The 21116-nt window shown below is 50.7% G+C and overlaps 1 protein-coding gene across 1 annotated transcript in view; it reads right to left on the bottom strand.

Annotated features, from left to right (window-relative positions):
* The window catches only part of MEGF9 (multiple EGF like domains 9), a 43784-nt gene that overhangs the window by 5767 nt on the left and 16901 nt on the right, over window positions 1–21116 (bottom strand). The window contains exons 2-3 of the mRNA XM_088177678.1: window positions 15404–15596; window positions 2877–3016 (exon numbers count right to left, since the gene is read on the bottom strand). Coding sequence (XP_088033804.1) covers window positions 2877–3016; window positions 15404–15596 — 333 coding nt within the window. The remainder of the gene's footprint in view (window positions 1–2876; window positions 3017–15403; window positions 15597–21116) is intronic.

Genomic DNA, 21116 nt, shown 5'->3' with positions numbered 1-21116 from the left:
GCAGCTCCATCCTACCAGCATGGCTCCAGCTCCTCCAGCCCAGGACAAGGCAGCAGCAGCCACTGACCTTCCCAGAGAACCAGAGGAGAAGTGGGGGCTCCCATGAGCCAGCTGCCCTTCCTGGGGAAGCCCCTGAATCAGAAACTCGACGTGCCATGTCTTCACAGACACCGTGTCCTAATGGCCTCCAAATTGCATTTTGACACTACTCTCACCAAGAAGAAAAATCTCCTTAGTTACAAAAGCACAGCCTCTATATAAAGCCCATCCATCACCAGGAACATGCTGTAATTCAGCTGGCTCCTCGGTGAGGTGGCAGGGAGCTGAGGGAAGATTTGATTAAATCTCATGTACCAGGTTCTGCAAAGGCAACAGCCCCTTCTATAAAGTGGAGTGGCCCAGAGCAGGGAGAGCACAGACAGATCCACTGAGCTGATCCAGCAGAGCTGCTGGGGATGGGGAAGTCTCATATCAACATCAACCACGGGAAAAAATCCTGACTGAGGTTTATGCTGACTGTTATAAAGACCACAGCAGATTTTCTTATTAATATCAGAACAGTTTGGCTCCCTCACAAGCCCAACACGGCTGCTGCTCCTCAATTCCCACAGCGATGACTCCACAGCCAAGCATCCCCAGCCAGCTTGGCGTGTCCTGGCAGCCAACCCTGATGCCAAGGGCAGGAAGCAAACCCTGGAAGTGGCTGATTCACCCACCCAGCAGGGCCCTGCCAGCACTCCCTGCTCAGCATCACCTCCCACACACTGTTTGCTATTCCCTCAGCAGCCTGTCAGGCACGAGCCAGTGGTTTTTGTGGGAGAGATGTCAGGTTTAGAGGGGAAAATTATCTGCTGTGCTTGGTTTCTCCAGATGCAAACCTGGATCAACTGTTTCAGTGAGATGGATGTGTTGGACAGGGAAGTTCATGTGCCTGGTCAGAGCAAGGCTGCCTTGGACAGTGCTCCCCAGGCACTAAGAGGGGCATAAATCTGGAATCACACCTGTGCTGCCTTGGTCATTTCAGGAGCAATGTCTTTCCCATCAGCAGAAATCACCCCCATCCATCTCCAGCAGCCCTGTGAAATGCTGTTTCCTGAGCCAGCACGCTGCTCAGCCAGGCAGAGCTTGCACGGGCACGCAATCAGGTATCGCTGTGGAGAGCCTTAATAATTAATAGCATTTCTCCTCCTGATAATGCCCTCAGGAAGGATCAGAGCTCACAGGACCCCGGCTGGGAAGCACCAGCCCACCTCAGTGCACAGACACACCACGGGGTACAAGGGTCGTGCCAGAGGAAGTGCTGTCGGCTGGGGAGCTCATGCTGCCCAAGTTATTTATTTATGTCCAGTAATTTTAAATATTCCTCCTGGACAGAGCCATGCCAAGCAGGAGCTGGCTGCAGAGCCAGCAGAGGGAGCCCAAAGTATAGCATTAATAGGAAAAAACTTAGAAAATTGGACAAAGGCTACACAGAATTGATGTAAAGCTGGGGAGGTCACACAGAGTGCAGTCTCTAGAGCAGGCGTCCGATCTAATTTTTAATCAACTTCGTTCTCTGTTCTGGTTTCGTTTGGTTCCCTCAGCCACAGCAGCAAATAGAGCAGATGGAGGAAAAATTTTAAAAGAAAATTTTTAAAAAATTTGTCAAATCAACAATAGGTCTTTAAGCAAAATGAAGGGTTTGCATTGCAATGATGTTGTGGGCAGCACTGGGCAATCTCAACAGAAAGAGCAGCCCCATCCCAGGAGCAAGGTCTGTGCTGGGTTTTCTTTCATAAATCGAGAGCAGCAGGAGAAAAAAAGGGGAAAAAAAGGAAGAGCAGATTATCCTCCTCCTTCACAAAACCCACACACCCAGCTCCAAATCAGTAAGACAGCTGATGTGCACACAGCTTCAGTGACAGCCTCGTATCCTTCAATACTGGTAGGACATAAGCACACAGAGCTCAGTACTGGAGTGAATGCAGTAATTCATCCTCGAGGGAACGCAGGAATTCACCCTCAGGGAGCACAGACCCCGTGCCCACGGGCCAGGGCATTCCTCTGCTGCAAACACACAGCCCATGAGGGAACACACAGGCACAAACTGCCCAGAAATACCTGATTTCATGAGCTCTGCCTCTCTGCCAACAAATTCTGCAACATTACTTTTAATTATTACCCCTTTCTAAGCTCCTGGATAAATATTACAGAACTGCCTTTCAGCCTGGAAGTTTTGAGGAGAATTTGGAATTTGGAGTGCTGTGGCTGAAGTGGGGGCTGTGCAGGCAGTCCAGTGCCCCTCCAGGATCTCTCCTTCCAGTCGAGATGGCAAAGCAATTAGGCTCCCCCTGCCCTCCCTAAGCTCTTCAAGCACAGGTGCCTCGACATTTGCACTCCATCAACATCTGCCTGAGTGAGAGTCAAAGCAATAACCAAGAAAATGAACAAGGCTAATTTATATAGGGTGGGCAATATTAATTAGATGCTGCCAGTTTTTACCAGCTCTAATCCTGTTATCTGTGGCAGCAAGTCCCCTTACGTCAGTGCCAGCACAGTATATGTTTCCAGGTAAACAGCAGTTAAACAAAAGGTCTTTAAAAGCCCATGTTGTGTGTTTGTGTAAGTGCAGAGAACAATAGAGCCCCAGTTTCTGATACAGGCTGCTGAATTCGGGCTCTGAACTGCGGCCTGGGCTAAAGCACACAGCTTTCACTGCCTTCCTCCAAAGGAGACCAACCCCAACCTTGCATTTCCATTTCAGCTTTAAGGTAAAGATTCTGGGTACACAAGGCAAAAAATGCAGATGAAGGGGATAAGAGCAGAGTGTGCTGAAGGAGAAGAGAAAAACCAGAGACGGAGGGGGCAGGTGAAGTCTCACAAGAGCACATCCTCACCCGTGGAGCTGTCGCAGGTTTGGGAGTGGTTGTTGCACTGGCAGGGCTCACACGTGCTCTCGTTGAACCTGTAGTAGCCCTCACTGCACCGGTCACACTTCAGGTCCGTGACACCAACTTTGCACTGGCACTTCCCAGAGCTGCAGAGGGAAAAACAAACAGCGAGATGTGGCTGTGCTGGGAGGCATCCAAGGCACAAACCTGCAGGCAGGGTTTTGGACTCCTTTTCTTTTTTTCTGCTGCAAGTAGGACATGAAACCCAGGGGCAACCATTTCCAAAAAGTGATGGGGAGTTCAAGAAAGGACAAGTGTCTGCCAAGCCAGTTGCCCTGACAGCAATTTCCAGCTGGGCACCAGAAATCATTGCTCATTCTAGAAAGCCCTGGCCCAAAGCCATCCCCTTGCCTCAGCCCCAGCAGATGCTCCCACAGCCCCTCTGGAGCCCCTGCTCCACAGAGCACCTGCACCAGCCTTGTGTCCTGCAGGACACTGGCACACCATGGTCACTGTGCCTGAACAACCCCACAGCACCCACCTGGGTCATCCTCTCCCCTCCACACCAGTGCTGAGCAGCACCTCCCAGATTTTCGTGTGAACAGACAATTCCCTGCTCACCACCTGCTCTCCTGGCTCCCCTGGGAGCTGGGGCAGCAGCTCGTGTGTCCTGCTTGGCTCCAGCCAGGGCAGGTGTCAGCCACCTGCACTCCCTCCTCTTCTCCTCCATCATCCCATTTCTCCCTCCACATCTTCATGGACACTTGGGCAAGGCCCCTCCCTCTGGCTGAATTCTACCCAGTAAAGCCAGGGAGAGACAGGATAGAGTTCTCCCTTCCCCAGCAGAGGCTTCCACTGCAGCCGACCCAGACAGGAGCAGTTTACTCGGGCACAGTGTGACTGCAGGGAGGGTGGAGCACTGCACTGTGAACACAGAGGGCATTGCTGGTGGCTGCCATGAGCAAACAAATACCAGGAGCTATAAAAAGCAAAGGTTACCCTCATTCCTTTGGCTTTCCATGCTGCTCTCTCCACACAGAGGCTTCCAGCGCTTTGCTTTCATAACAGATTTATACACAGGCGGCATTTAGCTCAACTCTCAGAGGAATCACAGGAATGGAGAAATGCTCCCTCCCATCCAGCCTGGGCACAGCCACTGCTGGAGGTGGCTCATGCCACCTGCACACCAGGAATGGCCAAGCCAAGGGACAGAGAGCACCCAGTGCCCCTGCACATCCCCCACAGCTCTGGGGGACCTGCAGGAACCCCCAGCCCTGCCTGCTGCAGGGAACCAGGACAGCAACCCAAATAAACAGCACTTGGTCCCCTCCAGGTGATGGATTTATCTGCAATTTATTTACTGCAGAGGAGGTGATACCACCCACAGCCAGCCCTTACATGCTGCATCACCCTCTGAGCTCTCCCCTGAATAACCTCCACCCTGTTCAAACACCTTTGAAACACCTTTGAAATACCTTTTAAAGTCAGCATTTCAGGGCTCACTGTGCCTGCACAAAGCTCAGCCATTGTTCCCCCTCTCCTCCTGGGAAGAGTGAGCAAGGCACAATTTGCTCCTAAAAGCCTCCAGGAAAATCTGCTGATTAAAACTAATAGATGTTTGATGCACTGTTGATGTGTTGTTTTTAACTAAAGTGCAGTAGTTTGCAACGTTTTGGGCAAGGCATTGCTTCTGTTAGAAATTAGCATCATTCAGTATTTGTGTTGTTTGTTTGTTTGCCAAAGGAAGAGAAACTACTCACCAAAATATGGACCTCAGCCCAAGGGGCTACACAATTACATAGCTGCAGAATCTGAAATCTCAAGCATATTTAATGGCCTGATTACAACAAGAAGAAAGAAATATGATGTTTCCTTGCTCTCCAGGCCATTATCTGGAAGTGAAGAAGGCAGATGCAAAATTCAAAGGCATGCTGGTAAGCAGCTCAGTATGTTTGGCTGGTAAGCAGCTCAGTATGTTTGACTTTTAAAGAGCTTTTCACAAGACCCAACATTAATCCAAACGTTGTCACAGTGTTTAAAATAAGCACAAACAAAAAGCAGCTTTTTATTATTTGCTCCTGACTGCTACTGCTATTCCTGTAAGAGGGCAGGGACAGGCAGGGGAAAGAATGTGCTATGAGGGGGAAAATCGGATGTTCAGCCTGAAAACACAGCTTTTGGGGATGCACGATATGAGCAGGGCTTTGTAGGACCAGGCATTTGAGCTGCATCATCTTCACCCTCCCTGGTTTCCTCCTGGAGTTCAGAGAGCCCTGTTTGACTCCTCCTGCCCCTGATGCAGCCTTTTTCTCAATGACACCCTCCTCTTCCTCCCTGCTTCCACCCAGACTCCCATTTCATTTCTTTCAGGGAGGTTTATTTCCCCAATGACCCTGCTAGACTTAATTCAGCATTTTGGGGCACAGTCTCTTGATTTTAGTTGTTAGCTTAGAAATAACAGGAAAGAAAGCTTAAAAAAAAAAAAAAAGACTGTTTGGAAAGTTTGGTTTGAATGCCTCTTGAGCAGACCTTTTCTCAACATGTTACACATGGCACAGAGCCAAGTCCTGCATGTGCAAGAATTAAATCACTCAGCAAATATAAAGCTTTGCCTGTGGTCATTGCTTCCACAGAATAAAGCCCCCTTACAACACTCCTTTTTATAGCTCCAGCCCAGCAAAGTCTGTCAGACACTTTTTAAAGCAAAGGTCAATGATATAAATGCATTGAAACCACAAAAAAAAAAAATCCTGTTAACAGACCAATTGTGCCCATAAAAATCCAGAAATTTGAAAGAAAAGACCCACAGTTTAATACTTGCACAGTGAGAACTGAACTGGATTTTGAGTATCAGCCAAGAATTTCTTTTTGGGGGGAAGTGGGGGGAACGAGGGGGATGGGAAGAGGGAAACGTTTTGATGCAGCAACATCAATTACTCAGCTCCACTTCAGATGATGATTAACCCCTCTGAGGCCAGCCAATGTTCAGCTCTCACAAAGAATTGATACAAATACGTGTTGGGATAAAACCAGACTTCCAGTAACCAAAGTCTCCTGCCAGCATTGGTTTCTACCAGATTTTTATGAATACACTCACTCTGGAGACCCTGTAGGTGGTGTGTATCACCATCACATCATCCATCAACTTCCCAGATGTTTCCTGCTGATTAAAACCATCACCAGCACACGAGGCACTGGCAAAAGGAGCAGGCAGTGATTGCTGGTCAGGGCACAGCCACATCCAAGGCTTGGATCCAGCATGGAATGATGTGACCCTCTGGGGACGAGGGCCACACGCCAGGTTGGGGACCCCACCAGGCAATGTAATATCAAGTATCCAGAGTGATATACTGTACAGAAATAAACAATAAAACTGTATTTCATGTTTATATACTTGTTTGCTGGACATGTGGTTTGCTATCACAATGTGTGGTTGACCGAGGGGTAGATGTCAGTCATTCTTTTATTTTTCTTCATGAAGTCTCTGAAAGTCTCTGAGCTCATTCACCTGACCTCCCTCATCCCCCAGGCTCTGTGTTCTGCTTCAGGAGAGCCTGGGGCTGGACTAGGACACAGGGCAATGTCAATAAAAACAAAATACTGGGGCAGGGGACAGCCTACACTCCAAAATATATCTGGTTTCATTTCCAGTCCCCACAGCTCCCTTCCACTCCTCTGAATGGGAGAGAGCCACAGAATCCTGTCACTTGCCAAGTGATTTATGCACTGGTGGCAACCAAATGTTCCCTGAGGTGGGATTTAACACAGGACTGCAGCTTTACAGGTGTAGAAGTCAAGGGGACACACCAGAGACACCCCAGCCCTCCCTGGACACTGGTAAAGAGGAGGACTGCAGACAGTTTTGAATCCACCGGGAAGTGTCTCAGGGCACAGAGAACAAGGAACTCCCCCTGAAGGCTCAGAGCATCCTGCAGGTGATTTTCTGCCAGGTCTGGTGGCTGGGGAAGGACACGGTGAGGGGGTGGGCTTGGAGCTCGGGCAGTGGCCTCACTCTGCACTGCTCAGCACACACTGCACAGAACTCGAGGGGAAAAAAGCATGAAAGGATCTGTGATCTGAGACAGACCACAGTGTGCAGCCACACCTGCAAGGGGTCTCCACTCCTCCTCCACAGAAACATCTTGATTTTAGCAGGGACATGACAGGCACAAGATGGATGGGAGGATGAAGGACTGTGGCCTCGGGGGCTGTTGGGAGACAAGCTGTGCACAGTTAATGGTTTAACAGAGAACCCTCAGCAAGCTCCAATCATTCCTTTTCTTCCTTTTCTTTTTTTCCCCCCAAGGAGGAGGAAGGGAGAAATTAATTTTGAATTTATTCCCAGACACCAGAAAAGCCTGGATGCCCCAGTCAGAGCCCAGGGACTCCCTGGCTATGTCAGACTCAGCCAAAACAGCACAGCACCAAGCTCTTGTGCCTTTATTTTCAAAACATATGAGATTATTAAGATTTTGGGACAGAGTCAGAGGAGGAGGGAGCTTCATGGGTCTCAAAGGGCATGCCCTGCAGGTGAGCCACGCAAAACCTACAAGAGTTTTGCCAAATCCATTTACAGTCTTCACCTTGAAGCACAGAGCCCACACCCTGCACAGCTCAGCATCTCCCCAGAGCAGCCCCAGGACAGCTGGGCAGGGGCTGCCCGAAGAAAGAGGAAAGTGAGGAAAGAGGAGAGTGAGGGCCACACCAGCCCTTCCCTGGACATCTCCAGCTTCACCTGTGCCCCATCCCCTTGGGAACCCCCAGGGACAGCAAAGCCCATCAGTCATGCCAGCAGGGCCTGGGGGCTTCTCTGGAACAGACACAATGAACAATGAACAGCAGCCACAGCGCTCTTGTGAGTGAGGGAAACCACACTGAACTACAAACATCCCTAAAACAAACCCCATGGAAAGGCTTTGTCACACTTTGATGGGATAAGACAAAAAGATTCTGCACAAGATTAGGAGGATTCAGAAGAGCTTTCTCAAAAAATGGTGCGTTCCTCCAGCGAGCCAGGCTCCTTTAGTGCTGATTTTCTGTGATGTCTGGCAGCAGGCAGGGGATAAATCTCTCCTACACTTTCCTGGGACACGTGGAAAAGTTCACATTGGAAAGCTAAATACTCCAAGACACTTTGGTGGGAAACCAGCACAGTTAACACTCAGAATCACAGAATCCTTGAGGTGGAAAAGGCCTCCAAGATCACCGAGTCCAACCTTTGATCATCAGCAGAGCACCGAGTGCCGTGTCCACTTTGTTGAGCACCTTCAGGGATGGGGACTCCAGCACCTCGCTGGGCAGCCCCTTCCAATGCTTCACAACCCTTCCCACAAAAAAAAAAATCTTCCTGATGTCCAACCTAACCTCCCCTGGTGCAGCTTGAGGCCACATCCTCTCATCCTGAGGATACCAAAAACCCTCAGAACCCATGTGCTGACTTTCCTGGCAGTCAGTTATTGGAATATCAGCACATGGGGAAGGGGAGAGCAGGAAAAAGCCCCACACTGGGTTTCTCCTCCCCACTCCCTCAACCCAAAGCTGCTGGCAGCCGAGGTGGCTCTGTGGGAGGGTCAGTGGGGCCAGGGCCAAGCCCTGCCTGCTCTGAGCCCCTTTGTGGAGGGCACAAGAAGCAGAGCTTTATGGGGGCCAACACTGGCCCATTGTGTGCCACATTCCTCGCTCCACGGCAGCTGTTTTGTAGGGCAGCCCTCGAAGGAGCAGGGACACTTCACAGCTCTGAAAGGCCACTCTGTAAATGTCAAAGGGCCACCTTGTCTGGCCACCACCGCCTCCACAGCCCCTGCTCCCCCTCCAGGGAAAGCCAGGAATCTCCAGCCAGGGCTATGGAAATCCAGGAATCTCCAGCCAGGGCTGTGGAAAGCCGGGAATCTCCAATCAGGGCTGTGGAAAGCTGGGAATCTCCAGCCTGTGCTGTCTCCTCCAGGTGCCCTTGAAGGCAGGGGAGGGAGGCAATGGAAAGTCCACACTGAGGTTGGATGGGGTCCTGCACAGTTCCATGAGCAAAAGCCTCACTCACAGCAAAATCTGAAGCTCAGCTGGTGGGTCCTGGTTTCCCAGAGTAACCTCTGGGGATGATGGGCAGGGATGGGCCAGGGAATGCAGAGAAGGACAGTGGGATGCCAGGGACATGGGGCTGGTCTCCACTGAACACATCTGTTTGGCCCAAAGTGGCCCCTCCATCCCCCAGACCTCTGCTGGTGCCTCTGCTCAAACAGCAGAAGAAGCCTCAGGGTACAAACAGTGCCTGGGCACCACCCCCCAAGCAGAATTTAGCCACAAAAGCTCAGTTAAGCCCATAATTCTTTTTGAGGGCAGTCAGTGTTTGCCAGAGCAGCAAAGTTTGCAACAGACAACACAGGAACAGAAAAGCCTGCTGGAAAATCCACAAAATAACAGGATTTCTGAGAAGGCATAATTACCATAGGGGAGATGATAACAATCCACCTTTCCCTGCTGCTGTGCCCAGTCACTCATTCATTTCCCATTCCTGTCTGCAACTGAATAAAAATGGCTTCAGGTACCTTTACCTTCTTGTGAGGGGGGAGAGGAGGAAAGCTAATCAGATGTAAAGGATGTGAGAGGCTGGAATAGGGGAGAGATTTAGATAATTAAAGCATGCAGAAAAATAGGCTTTAACAGGGTATTCTTCTGCTTTTCTGACGTCCACATGTAATAATTTCCGCTACAAAACAAGATCTGTTCTCTGCAGAGTGATGCTGACAAGGCATTACTGGGAGATAATGAGCCACCAGTTGTGCTCATCCGATCTATAAAAGGGAGAGCAGTCTTTTTAAAGAGGAAAAAAAGGGGTTTGTCTGGTTTTGGGGGGTTTTTAAAGCACAAGTCCTTGAGGATTTCAGCTCTCAAGGTCACATCTCCAAAGGGGAGCAGTGTCTGATGTGGTTTACTGGACTGCTAAAATACAGCAGAATGGAAAGACAGATCCCACGCAAAGGGAGAGACATTTCAGAAGTGTGATGACACTCTGCAGACAGAAAATGAAGATTTTACCTATGCTAAACAAGAACTCCATCACTTCCCCCAAATAACCCCCAGGGTGTGGGATGGCCAGCAGCCCTGCAGGCTGGTGAAGCTCCACAAAAACCTTGAATTTCAATGGACCTGCATTTCCTGACCACTAAAAAAACCCCAGCACACCTTGCCTCACACGAGGTTCAAGGTGTGTCCAGGCTGTGCCCCACCAGGCTGCCCCCAGAGTGTCTTTGCATCGTCCCATATCCCACCAGTTCCACAATCCCAGTGTGTGGCTCTCCCTGCCCAGCTCCCCAAGCTCCCTCAGATCCCCCAGCCCTCATTCAAAGCCCCAAACAAAGCACTTTGTCAGTGCTGCTGACCTCACCCTCAGCAGCCAGGCTCTTGCAAATCCCCACGAGCTGGGGTCACAGGATCAGCCTCTCCACACAGAATCCCCCCACAAAGGCAGCACACAGGGATGGCCACTGCCCTCCCTCGCAGCATCCCTGCTCCAGAGGACAGCCATGCTCCCAGGGACACTCTGTCTTCATTCCTTTTAATATGAACACAAAGCCTGAGGTCCCCTTGAGGGGGCAAAGCATCTCTGAATTAACACTTGGGCATTTATATGTGTGCATTATCTTTTTTTTTCCTGGAGATGAGCGACAGGAGCTCTCTCTCACATAACTTATGCCAAGCCTGCAGCTCAAGCCGTGCAGGAATTAGGATCACAGGGCTGTCTCTGCAGCCAGCAATAAGGAAAGGCTGCTGGATCAGCAAAGAAGCAGAGCACTGCACCCTTGGGCATGGGGTTTCAGCCCACAGCAATCAAAGGAGACCAGACATCACCTTCAAGCTGTCTGCTGGAGCTCCTGCTTCCCACTGCCCTTCTGCTTGTGGGGAAACTGAGGCACAGGCAGAGGGAGCAACTTAAATTGATCCACAGAGCCCAACTGAACAGGTATCTGTTTGCACTAGGGACAATGGCAGCATATGTGTATGATTAGTTTAGAGCTTTTTAAGGGAACTGGAAAAGCCTCACCCAGTTTAGATGGCTAAGCTGGGTTTAGGTAAACCCGGTGCCAAAGTTGTGTCAGGGGAGGTTTAGGCTGGATACCAGGAAAAGGTCCCTGCTCAGAGGGTGCTGAGCACTGGAAAAGGCTCCCCAGGGAATGGTCACAGCCCCAGGGCTGCCAGAGCTCCAGGAATGTTTGGACAATGCTCTCAGGCACAGGGTGGGATTGTTGGGGTGTCTGTGCAGGATCAGGAGCTGGACCAGATAATCTTGGTGGATCCCTTCCAGCTCAGAATATTCTGTGATTCTGTGATCCCACAGCAGCCACAGCTCTCCTCTTGTTCACTGGCACAGGTACTGGTGCAGCACTTTTCCTCCCTAGAACCAGGACAAGCTTAAAAAACAAAACCTCCCAGGGAAACAGGGAATTGAGGGCTGAGCCCTTGTTCCAGGCAGCAGCAGCAGCATCTCAGAGCAGCATCTCTGCTGCACAGCTCCACTCCCCCGCTGCCATCCCGAGCCCACAGAGCACCCACACAGGGACAGCTGCTCGTGGGCTCAGCACACTGCCCCCACAGCTCTGGGAAAGGAGAAGGCACAGCTCCCAAGTGCTGGGCTAGGAAACCTTGGGATAAACACCTCAAAGGAGGTAAATCCGGGTCAGCCCTCCTGCAGATGAGCTGGGTCACACTGGGCTGCCCCGAGCCAGTGTCTGCAGTCCCACGTGGGGATGGGCAGCGCTGCCAGCAAGGTAAAACTAAACAAACCAAGAAGTGCAGAGTCATCTGCCATCTCCTGCTGCCTCATCCAGGCTGCCTGCAGTCCTGGTCCTTCAAACCCCCCAGCCAGAGGACAGCTTTACATGGAGAATTATCTCAGTGTGTTTAAAGAGCTGTGCCTGCAGAGCTCCTCACGCCAGGGCTGCAGAGCTAAAGGTTCCTCAGACCAAACCTCCTTCCCTCAGCCTGCTCATCCCAGGTCTGCCCTGCTGACTCACACTGCTGTGACTCAGCTGGGGACACGGTGGCACTTTGGGCACAGCTGCCCGGGGTGCAGAGGGCCAGAAACACCCTGAGGAGCCCCGGAGCTCCCACTGCTGCCCTGGCTACTGGGACTGCAGAGCACCGACCCCAGCCCACTCCTGCTGCCTCTGCCCCGGCCCCCTGCCCCACCTTAGGGAGCAAGAGATGAGAGTTCAGGCCCAGGATTCTGCTCACATGAAGGTAAAAAGGAAAAATGATCACTCAGGGGTGCAAGGCTGGGAGGTGTGGGCTGGCCAGCCTGGCATGGTGACCTTCTCCAGCAGCACTGATCACCTTCACTCCTCCAGCCTGGGAGGTTCTGGTTTCCCCAGAGGACACACAGCACAGCCTTCACCTCCAGGGCCCAAATGATGCTGAGAGATGCAGCTGGTGGGGGCAGCTCTCGGCTGGGGCTGTATCACCGTGGGCTGAGGCCACTGCCAGGCACCCTTGCCACTTGTCACTGTCCCCAGAGCCCTGCAGCAGGCACAGAGCCCTTGCAGCTCAGCCCGTGCACCCACATGAGTCACCGTCATTCTCCACCACTCTGACCTTGACCATGGCCCTTGAAACTTCAGCTTCTTTCTCCACCCTTCCTCTATGGACTGTGAACACTTCCAGGCCACAGCTATCTTTAGCACAGCATCCAACCCAAAGAAATGTGCTTTTTTCTGAGGTTTCTAGGCGTTAACCACAGCAGGGACAATTCACTCCCCCTCTCCTCCTCTCTGAGCAGCCCAAGACTCCATGCAGCCACACAGCAAGCTCCAGCTTGAGCCACACACAGCTTTTCATCTAACAAAAAAACCACCCAAACCAGAGCACAGAAATCCTCTGCCATCCCACAGGGGGATCTGTGTGGATCTTCCTAGATAATCAAATTTAAACCACCACCAAAACAGACCTTTGATTAGCAGCCATGGAGCCCATTCATAGCGACAGCATGTCAGGTCAATGTTCACTCCCAAAATCAACTCTGTGCCTCAGGAAAGGGATCTTTTTAATTTTTGTTTGATGGTCTGCATTTGAGGTCTAGTTAACAAACAGGGGACTTGGGTTGCCATCTGGCCAGCCTGAGAGTGTGCTGAGAAATAATACTAATAATCATCATATGGTGGTGCTTTAAAAGGCACTTTTACAAAAGCCTGACTGAAACCTAAGAGGCATCTCTGTGTGCCCCGAGGGCTCAGCCTTTGGGCACTCTGCCACTCCAATCAGCCACCCCTTAAAAGGGTCAGAGTCCAAAATCTCTGCTGCTGTTTCACTCATTGGAACAGCCATGGCTTTCCTTTGAAGCCTCACACAGGAATTCACTTGTGCAAGTCGAGCTGGGCTGGTGCTTTATTAAATAAATAAATAAATAAATAGTACAACTCGGAGGATTTTTTTCCATGTCAACAAAACAGTAGCTGGTTGCTGGTGTTGGGCAATGCCTGCGTGTCTCATCCCGAGCACAGATTGCCCCAGGGACACGTCCTGCTCCTCCAGGGACTCCTCAGCAGCCACCCAGGGCTCCCAGCAGGAGAGCCCAAATCCCTTCCTGCATTCACAGGCACATTTCCCTGCAGTGCACAAGAGGCTCTGCCACCCACCAGGACAGACACCACACCCCCGGTGCCAGCCCCACCCGTGCCAGCTGCAGGCTGGCAGGAGCTGTGCCCAGCCCTGTGCCCACCTGAACACAACAGGGGCCAGGGCAGCACCTGCCCTGCTGGCCTTTGTGTCCCTCTCCGTTTTCCCACACACATCACACTACACACCCACCTCGCAGCCCTTCTGATGCCCCCAGCCCTCTGACACAGACAACTGACCTAATTTCCCTCTTTTTAAACACCCAGAGGTCATCTCTGTCTGCAGCAAACCCCTCTGAGCAGGGAAGGGAAACAGAGTGAGCTCTGTTTGCAGCATCCCTCCCCCCCAAATCTCCCTCCACATCTTGCCCTGTGCTGTCTCTTCTAAACGGCTGAGAATGAGCATCTCCCACGTCCCTCAAGGCTGTGAAATGGTGCAGAGGAGAGGCTGGGGAGGTCCCTGCTGTTCCTGGCTCCAACTCCACCTCATTCTCCTTCACGACTCAGAGCATCTCACCTGAAGCTCCCAGGGGCGTTCCTTGGCTCGCCCCATGCTGTGAGACATGGGGAGACACCAGACATGTCCATGCTTCACCCACTGCCCAGCAACTCAGAGCTGGGCCAGAATGCTCCCTTCCAGTTAACCCAGTTGCTCCAGCAGCACTTTCCCTCCTCTCCCAGTTCCCAAAGATAAGATTTGCCCCATCTGCCTTTCTGCCCAATTTGCCTTTCCAGTAGATCTGACCAAAATCACGCTTTCAATTCTGTGGCAAACCCTGATGCTTCCAGGGACATCTTCCCTACAACAGCCACTAAAAAAAAAAAAAAAAAAAAAGAAAAGTGGAAAAACTTCATGCTTTCCACCCCCAAGAATCACCTCTTTTAGTAAGAAGGTCACTCTCCTCAGCTGGAGTGCTACTTTTAAGTTCTGAATTGTCAGAGCTTATGCAAGCAGAAAAATGCAGCATGGAAACAAAAAGGAAGGACATCAACAGAGGGTTTGGGCGTTAGGGAAAAGATAATGTATAAAATAATTACAGGCAGCATGTCCCTGCAGAGCATTTTGACTCTGACTCAGCCCCTGCCCTGGCAGGGAACTGCAGGTGCTCAGCACACGCTGAGCCCAGACCCAGCCCTAGAAGACAAGAAGGCAGCAGCAGCCTGGGAAGGCTGGAAGTTGCTGCAGGGTGCTTGTTGAGTTCTCCCCCAAGGAGAGACTTTGAAACTCGCTGTCCCCATGAGCTCAAGTTGGAGACCCAGTGGGTCAGGCTGATCTTGCAGGAATTGGGATCCCCTGAGCCCAGCCACAGATCTCCAATGGCTGACGGATCAGTGCTTGGAAAATAATTGCGCGCCAGCTTTTACAAGGCAAGATGGGAGGGTGGGTGAGGTGAAATGGAGAGGAACACATTCATTATACAGGAGCTCCAAGCATCAGCTCTGGTGCCTGTAAACACCAGGCAAGGCAGGAGCTGACTCTGCTGTCGGGCTGCAGCTTCCACCCCAGTGCTCAGCAAGGGCAGAGCACAAAGCCTTGCCTGCCTCTGGCATAAAACCCATCCCTTTGGAAAATAAACCCCTCCAAAGCCCCCTGCTCCACCCCAGCCTCTGCTCCCTTCCCAGCTCAGGCGTGAAGGCAGCCCTGCCCAACAGGGACTAACAGATGCACAGGGCATTAGGAGAGGTTCTGCTTCCATGCCACTCCAAAACACAAGTCAACTCCCCTGGGGACTGCCAGGGCTTTTGCCATAGCCAGGGATATTTTTATAATTCAGCTCTTGAAAGAGCAAGAATCATCTTCATGAATTTTTATAAGACCAGCTTCCCTCCTGCTTATTTTTTTTTTCCCCTTTTAAACACCAGCACAGACGACAAGACCCTCTCTTGCCCAAAACCCAAATCACCCCCAGTCCCAGCAGCGTTACTCACTGGTCACACTGGTCACTGGTGGCTCCTGCAGGGCTGCAGCTGCAGGGCTGGCACTGCTGGCCCCCCTGCTCGGGGAAGAAGCCGTGGGCACAGCTGTGGCAGTGCAGCCCCGTGTAGCCAGCCTTGCACAGGCACTGCCCCGTCGTGTGGTTGCACCCAGCACTGCCCACCGAGCTGCAGTTGCACAGGTCTCCTGCAAGGAAAAAGAAACAGAGAAGTCACAGAGCTGCATGATGGTTTGGGTTGGAAGGGGATATAAAGATCAGCTCACTCCAACCTCCCTGCCATGGGCTGGGACAGCTCCCAGGTTGTTCCAAGCCCCATCCAACTTTTGGACACTTCCAGAGATGGGGCAGCCACAGCCAGGGCCTCACCACTCCCTCTGCATACCCCACCATCACTTTAAGGATGATTTTTGCTTTAAAATGTCGAGATGATGGGGAAAAAAAACCCCACATTGGGAGCATCCTGGGGTTTGAAACACTACAGTTCATGCTTGAAATCTCTCCAAGGAAGGGCTACAAGATTATGGGTATAACTACCTAAAATACATCTATATGTAGCTATATATATGTGTATATAATATACGTCTTTATGTATATGCACACACCTATCCACCCTCATGGCAAGCAATAACTGTGTAATATCAGGATAAAATCAGCAACAGGTTGCAAAATCATTAATTCTAAGAGCCTCCATTCCACACCACTGGAACAGCCCTGATTTACCACAGAACATACACTGGCATGACAAACTGGCAGCAGCATTCCCACTCCTGAAGAAGGAACACCGAATTCCCTGAAAATCTGCTCTCAGGGGAGCATGAAAATTACTTCAAAAGCTGTGGTAGAGCTGGAGGCAGGACAGAGACCCCCACCAATAAAACAGACCACCCTGAGTGCAGTGGGGAGAGGGGATGGCTCTGGGGATCCAAGCGTGGTCTTTGGGGACACTGTATTTCCAGGGGTGCTGGAACAGCTGTTTTTTTAAGAGAGAAGCAAATCTTTTGATCAAGTGATGAATTCCCAGTCCCCCCACACATTATTTCTCATAACACTTTAAAGCCCCAAACGCACTGAAGAGAACAACTTCTCCCTGGCAATTTGTTTCTGCCAAGAGCTTTATCTCTGTTCTTTCATTGCAAAATATTTAGTGCCTTAATAATTTAAAGTCTTTTTCTGCCAAGACTGAATTATAAACAAGGATTATTTGCAGAAATAGTGCATAAAGCATCAGGGGCTTTACACAACTGCTGGTGTTTGTTATTGCCTGAGAAGAGCCAGTATTCAGGGCACTTCAGGGAGAGGGGAGAGGCCAAGTCCCCATCCCAAGAAAACGTGACTTAAAGCTCTTTCCCTCATCATCTGTGTTCTTCTAGCACACAAAGAAATGTGAGTTATTTAGCTTTATTGCTCCACCATAGGATCCTCACAGAAGCTATGTTGTCCCTATATACCTGTGAAATTGCACCTAAATTTTCTTCAATCCAAACTATCAAATAGGACAAACACCTCAAGATCTGCAATTATCCACTTCAGCAGCCACTTCACATAACAAACTGAATTCCCAGCTCAATTATCCATGCAGAACCATATTGATTTGGGCACTTGGGCTTCTCCCTGCCACCAGAACAGAAACCACGAAAACTTTTTGTGCAAAAGCACTTTTGGAGCTTGTCAAACACGCATCAAAACAGATTTCTCTTTCAGAACTCAACGTGTGGTGCCATTAGACCTGCCAGACTGGATTAAAGAAAGAAAAGGAGCATTGTGTCCGTTCTAAGGGCATGGGAGGCACTGACAGGGCAGGTCCCACACTGGGGGATGAGCTGCTCCATGTGGAGACCATCCTTGTGCTCCAGGAGCATCAAAGGCAGAGCCTGAGACCGTGGATGGAGAGGGCAGGAGTGGGGCAGTGCCTGAGGATGGTCCCCATGGAGCTCTGCCCCATCACTCATGCTCCAGCAGGATGGCAGCACTTTGAACCTCAATCTGACTTTGTAGCACCCATTGCTTTCCATCCAACACTCCAGCCCATCAAAATTGGCCCAGTTCGGGTCAGGCTCTGCCTCAGCTGCCAAATTCAACAGCAACACAAACACCACTGCAATGCCAGTTCCCCAGGAGAGCAAGAAATTCTGCAATAACCCAAAACAACACTGGCAAAAGCATCTTTTGCCCGGGAGGCTGGTGGAGCTTGGTTCTAGCAGTGATGGGGACAGGAGCTGAGCCTGTGTGCTGCAAAATCACCCCAAGTGCAGGGCAAGGCACAACACAACACATGCAGAAGTTGTCTCCCAAAAGGAGATTCCTTGCAGACTCTACCTCCCCCAGCCACCCCAGAGATCTTTGGGAAGGAATGGTGGTCCCAGGTAGGGGAACAGCATCCCATATGGTCTCTACCCACCCCAAATGTACCCAGCCTGGCTCACACGTGGATGTGGCCCCAAAACACCCTGGAGCTGTGTGGGTTGGGCAGGGAAGGAGATTCAGACGCTGAAATCTGAACTCCATTGTCTGGCACAGCATCGAGGTCAAGGGCTCACACACGGATGTAGCAGGCTGTGAAAACCTGAGGGCTGATTTAAAGGACACTTTGTGGTCCCCACGGCAGCTGGGTGACAGAAGGTGTGAATGATCCTCAGCCAGAACAGGAACTGAGAACCAACAGCTGCCCTGGACTCGGGAACACAGCAAAGAGGATGAGCTACAGAAGAGAATCAGGGAACACTGTCCTGGCTGCTGGCCAGAGCCTGACTTTTACAAGCCTTTGCTCAGTTTTCTCGAGCCAGTGTTTTGCTTTTGAAGAGAAGCTTCAAGAACACGTCCCTGAGAGCTGAAAGGAATGAGGAGGGTGGATGAGCCCCAGGGCTGTCCCCTCCACACTGCACAGTCATGGCTGGAGGTTGTTGGGGTTGGGATAACACCATCAGCAAGGGAGCCAAGGGCAAAGGCCTCGCAGGGATGAGGGGCTGGTCCAAGCTCTGACTTTTCTCAGTTTGCTCTGCCTCAGTTTCCCCATCTCAGGGTGTTCCCCTGCCCCCCAGGGCCTCCAAGCCCTGCTGGTCTCTGCCTGTTCCCCATTGCCAAACCATCAAGGCTCCCCTTCCTTCCCCACAAAGCACTACACAACAGCTCTAAGCACATGGTTATCACAGATAAAACCCATCACCTTGCTCGTGAAGGGACTGACAGGCTTTAATTAATTAACAGCCTAATGATGTTTTGAGGTCCAAGAACAGAGGCACCATAAAAATGTATGTCACTGCCATGCTACCCTTCAAAAAAAAAAAACAAAAAAAAACCCAAAAAAAAACAAAAACCAAACACCTCTCTATCCAGGAGCAATATTCCACCTTCACTGGTTGTTGCTTAGAGGAAGGTGGAGTAGAAGGAAAGGTTCCTCCTTTGGGAAGCCAGGAGCACACTCCTGTGTGGATACAGATTTAATATCCAATTTCAGTTAGCCCCGACCTAAAATTGATTAATTTTTAGTATGCAAAACCCATAGGTTACCAATAAACTGGAGAACAGATGATTTATATTGTATTGGATCCACATCATGGCTGCAAATAGCACTGACACAACCAAGAACCTGCAGGTCTGAGGGTGCCCTGTGACCCCTCAGTGTGGCCACCTCAAACTCATGTCAGCTCCCTGATCCCCTAATAAAGATCTCAGCTTCCAAATCCCATCCCACTCTGCAGATCCCAGCAACATCCCAGCCTGTGCCAGATCCATCAAGAGCCCACATCCCTTCATCTCCCATCCCCTCCTAGTACTTAAACAGAGCTTGTTCTGATGTAAAAATCCTCAAATTATTTTTTTCACATCCTTTCAGCTTTGTAGTGTTTTAAGTCTTCACACATATTATAAGCGTGATTCCTCCTCCTTTCCTTTCCAGGCCACTTAATGAATGAATAATTTAGAAAACAGGTGAAATATTTACAAAGGGTAAAGAAGCCAACACTGTGAAAGGCACGAAGGTCTCTGTGAAACCACATTAGCTGGGGACATCCTGAACCAGTGCAAGTCCTGAATGAACCCACCTGCTCCCTGGGAGCCAGGCTGGAAAACCCAAGATGCACATTTCTGGTTAGAAGAATATGCAGCTGTGAGAGCAAGCTATGGAGGCCCACAGATGCTATTTATTGTCCTGCTGCAAAAGCATCCCCAAGGAGACAGGCATTCTCTGTTCTCCAGACTAGATGAAGAGGAAAAACCCAACATTCTAACCTGGAGGTACTGGTGGGTTTTTGAGAGCCAGAGGTGCAGCCCCAGTGTGGCACCTGCAGCTCTGAAGCCAACACAGCTCAGTAAGAACCTCACCTCCCAAATCCTCCCCAGATATCCCACTGGATTTAAACCACTGCACACAACAGCATCCCATCCCTGGAAAGGCTTTGTTTTCACATTAATTTAGCCGTTTTCCCTCTTCCCCAGGCTTCATTCCCAAATTCAAGCCCTACCTTCTCTCCCATTTCCCGTTTTCAATCCCTCTCCAGGCACCACTCCTGACAAGACAGGAATAAAGGGATCAGGCAGCAGGTTTAAAAATCTATTCAAGGTCATTTCCTTTCCCTTTGTAATTAAATTGTGGAACTCATTGTCAGGGGATGTTCTGGCTGCCAGAAATACCTATGGCTTCAAAGCAGGACTGGAAAAGCTCACAGAGGACAGGTCCAGTGGTGGCTGTTAAACACAGGGATCTGGAGGAAGCATCCTGATGGGAAAGGCCCTGAAACTCTGTCCAGAAAAGTCAGGATCATGCCCTGTCCTCTTGGCATCTTCTTCTGGCCTTTCTTGGGTGGGTGAAGCTTTGCTCTGAGCCAGCCTGGCAGTTCTGTTTTCTCCTTGTTTGCACTGCTCAGGGATGGTGGCAGCTCCAGTCCTTCCCCCAAACACACAAATCCCCTTAAACACTCAGGCACTGCTCTTTCCACTGGGAATTTCTCCTCATTACAGCACAGCTGTGCTGCACCACTGCTCTGCCTTTCCCCTTGCCTCTCACAGGCTCTTTCCCTTCCCCCTGAGAAGACATTTCATGCCCTCAGTACAATGCACTGGTGTGTCAAACCTCCCCCAGCAATGGGGTGAGGGTCAGGACAGTGCTGTTCCAGCAGGGGATAATGAGAGTAGACATGAGCCAGATGTTAAAAGGGAAGGTCCCATCCTACCCAGGCCTTGTAAAACAATTTCCTGAGCTCCAGCTCATCTCTTGCACCATGTCAGTGTGGTCCAGTCTAGCCCTGGACTGGAATTTGGGTTCAGCTCCATCACTCCTCACTTGGGTGCAATCCTACTGAACCTCTGAGTGCAGGAGTTGTTATCCCAGTGCAAGGATGCTTTGGCCTCCAACCTTCCCCCACAGCTGCAGCAGATGTGAGAGGGCACAGCCTGGCTGAGCTCTCTGCCAGGGAGCTGGGGAACACCTGCCATGGGCCAAGAGCTCCTGCAAGAACAGGCCAGAGAGGAGCTGATGCACTGTAGCTTCCCAAAGAGAGGAGTTCTGCCAAATCCCAGGACTCATTCCCATCCAGACAGCACTCAGCACAAAATAAGAGTCAGCTCTTGCATCACGAAGGTGCATTAAAGTGCTCAGACCTGTAATTTACTCTCACTTGAGGCTACAGTGCAAAGCCAAAGTGGTACGAAGAGTATCTCTGCTACCCCCAAAAAAATTATATACATGTAGGAGTGTCTTCTGTTATTTT

The sequence above is a fragment of the Sturnus vulgaris genome, chromosome 22 (assembly GCF_052056855.1).
Source record: "Sturnus vulgaris isolate bStuVul1 chromosome 22, bStuVul1.hap1, whole genome shotgun sequence".
NCBI classification, from domain to species: domain Eukaryota; kingdom Metazoa; phylum Chordata; class Aves; order Passeriformes; family Sturnidae; genus Sturnus; species Sturnus vulgaris.
The sequence above is the reverse complement of the archived record's forward strand: the minus strand, read 5'-3'. Positions and strand labels throughout refer to the sequence as shown.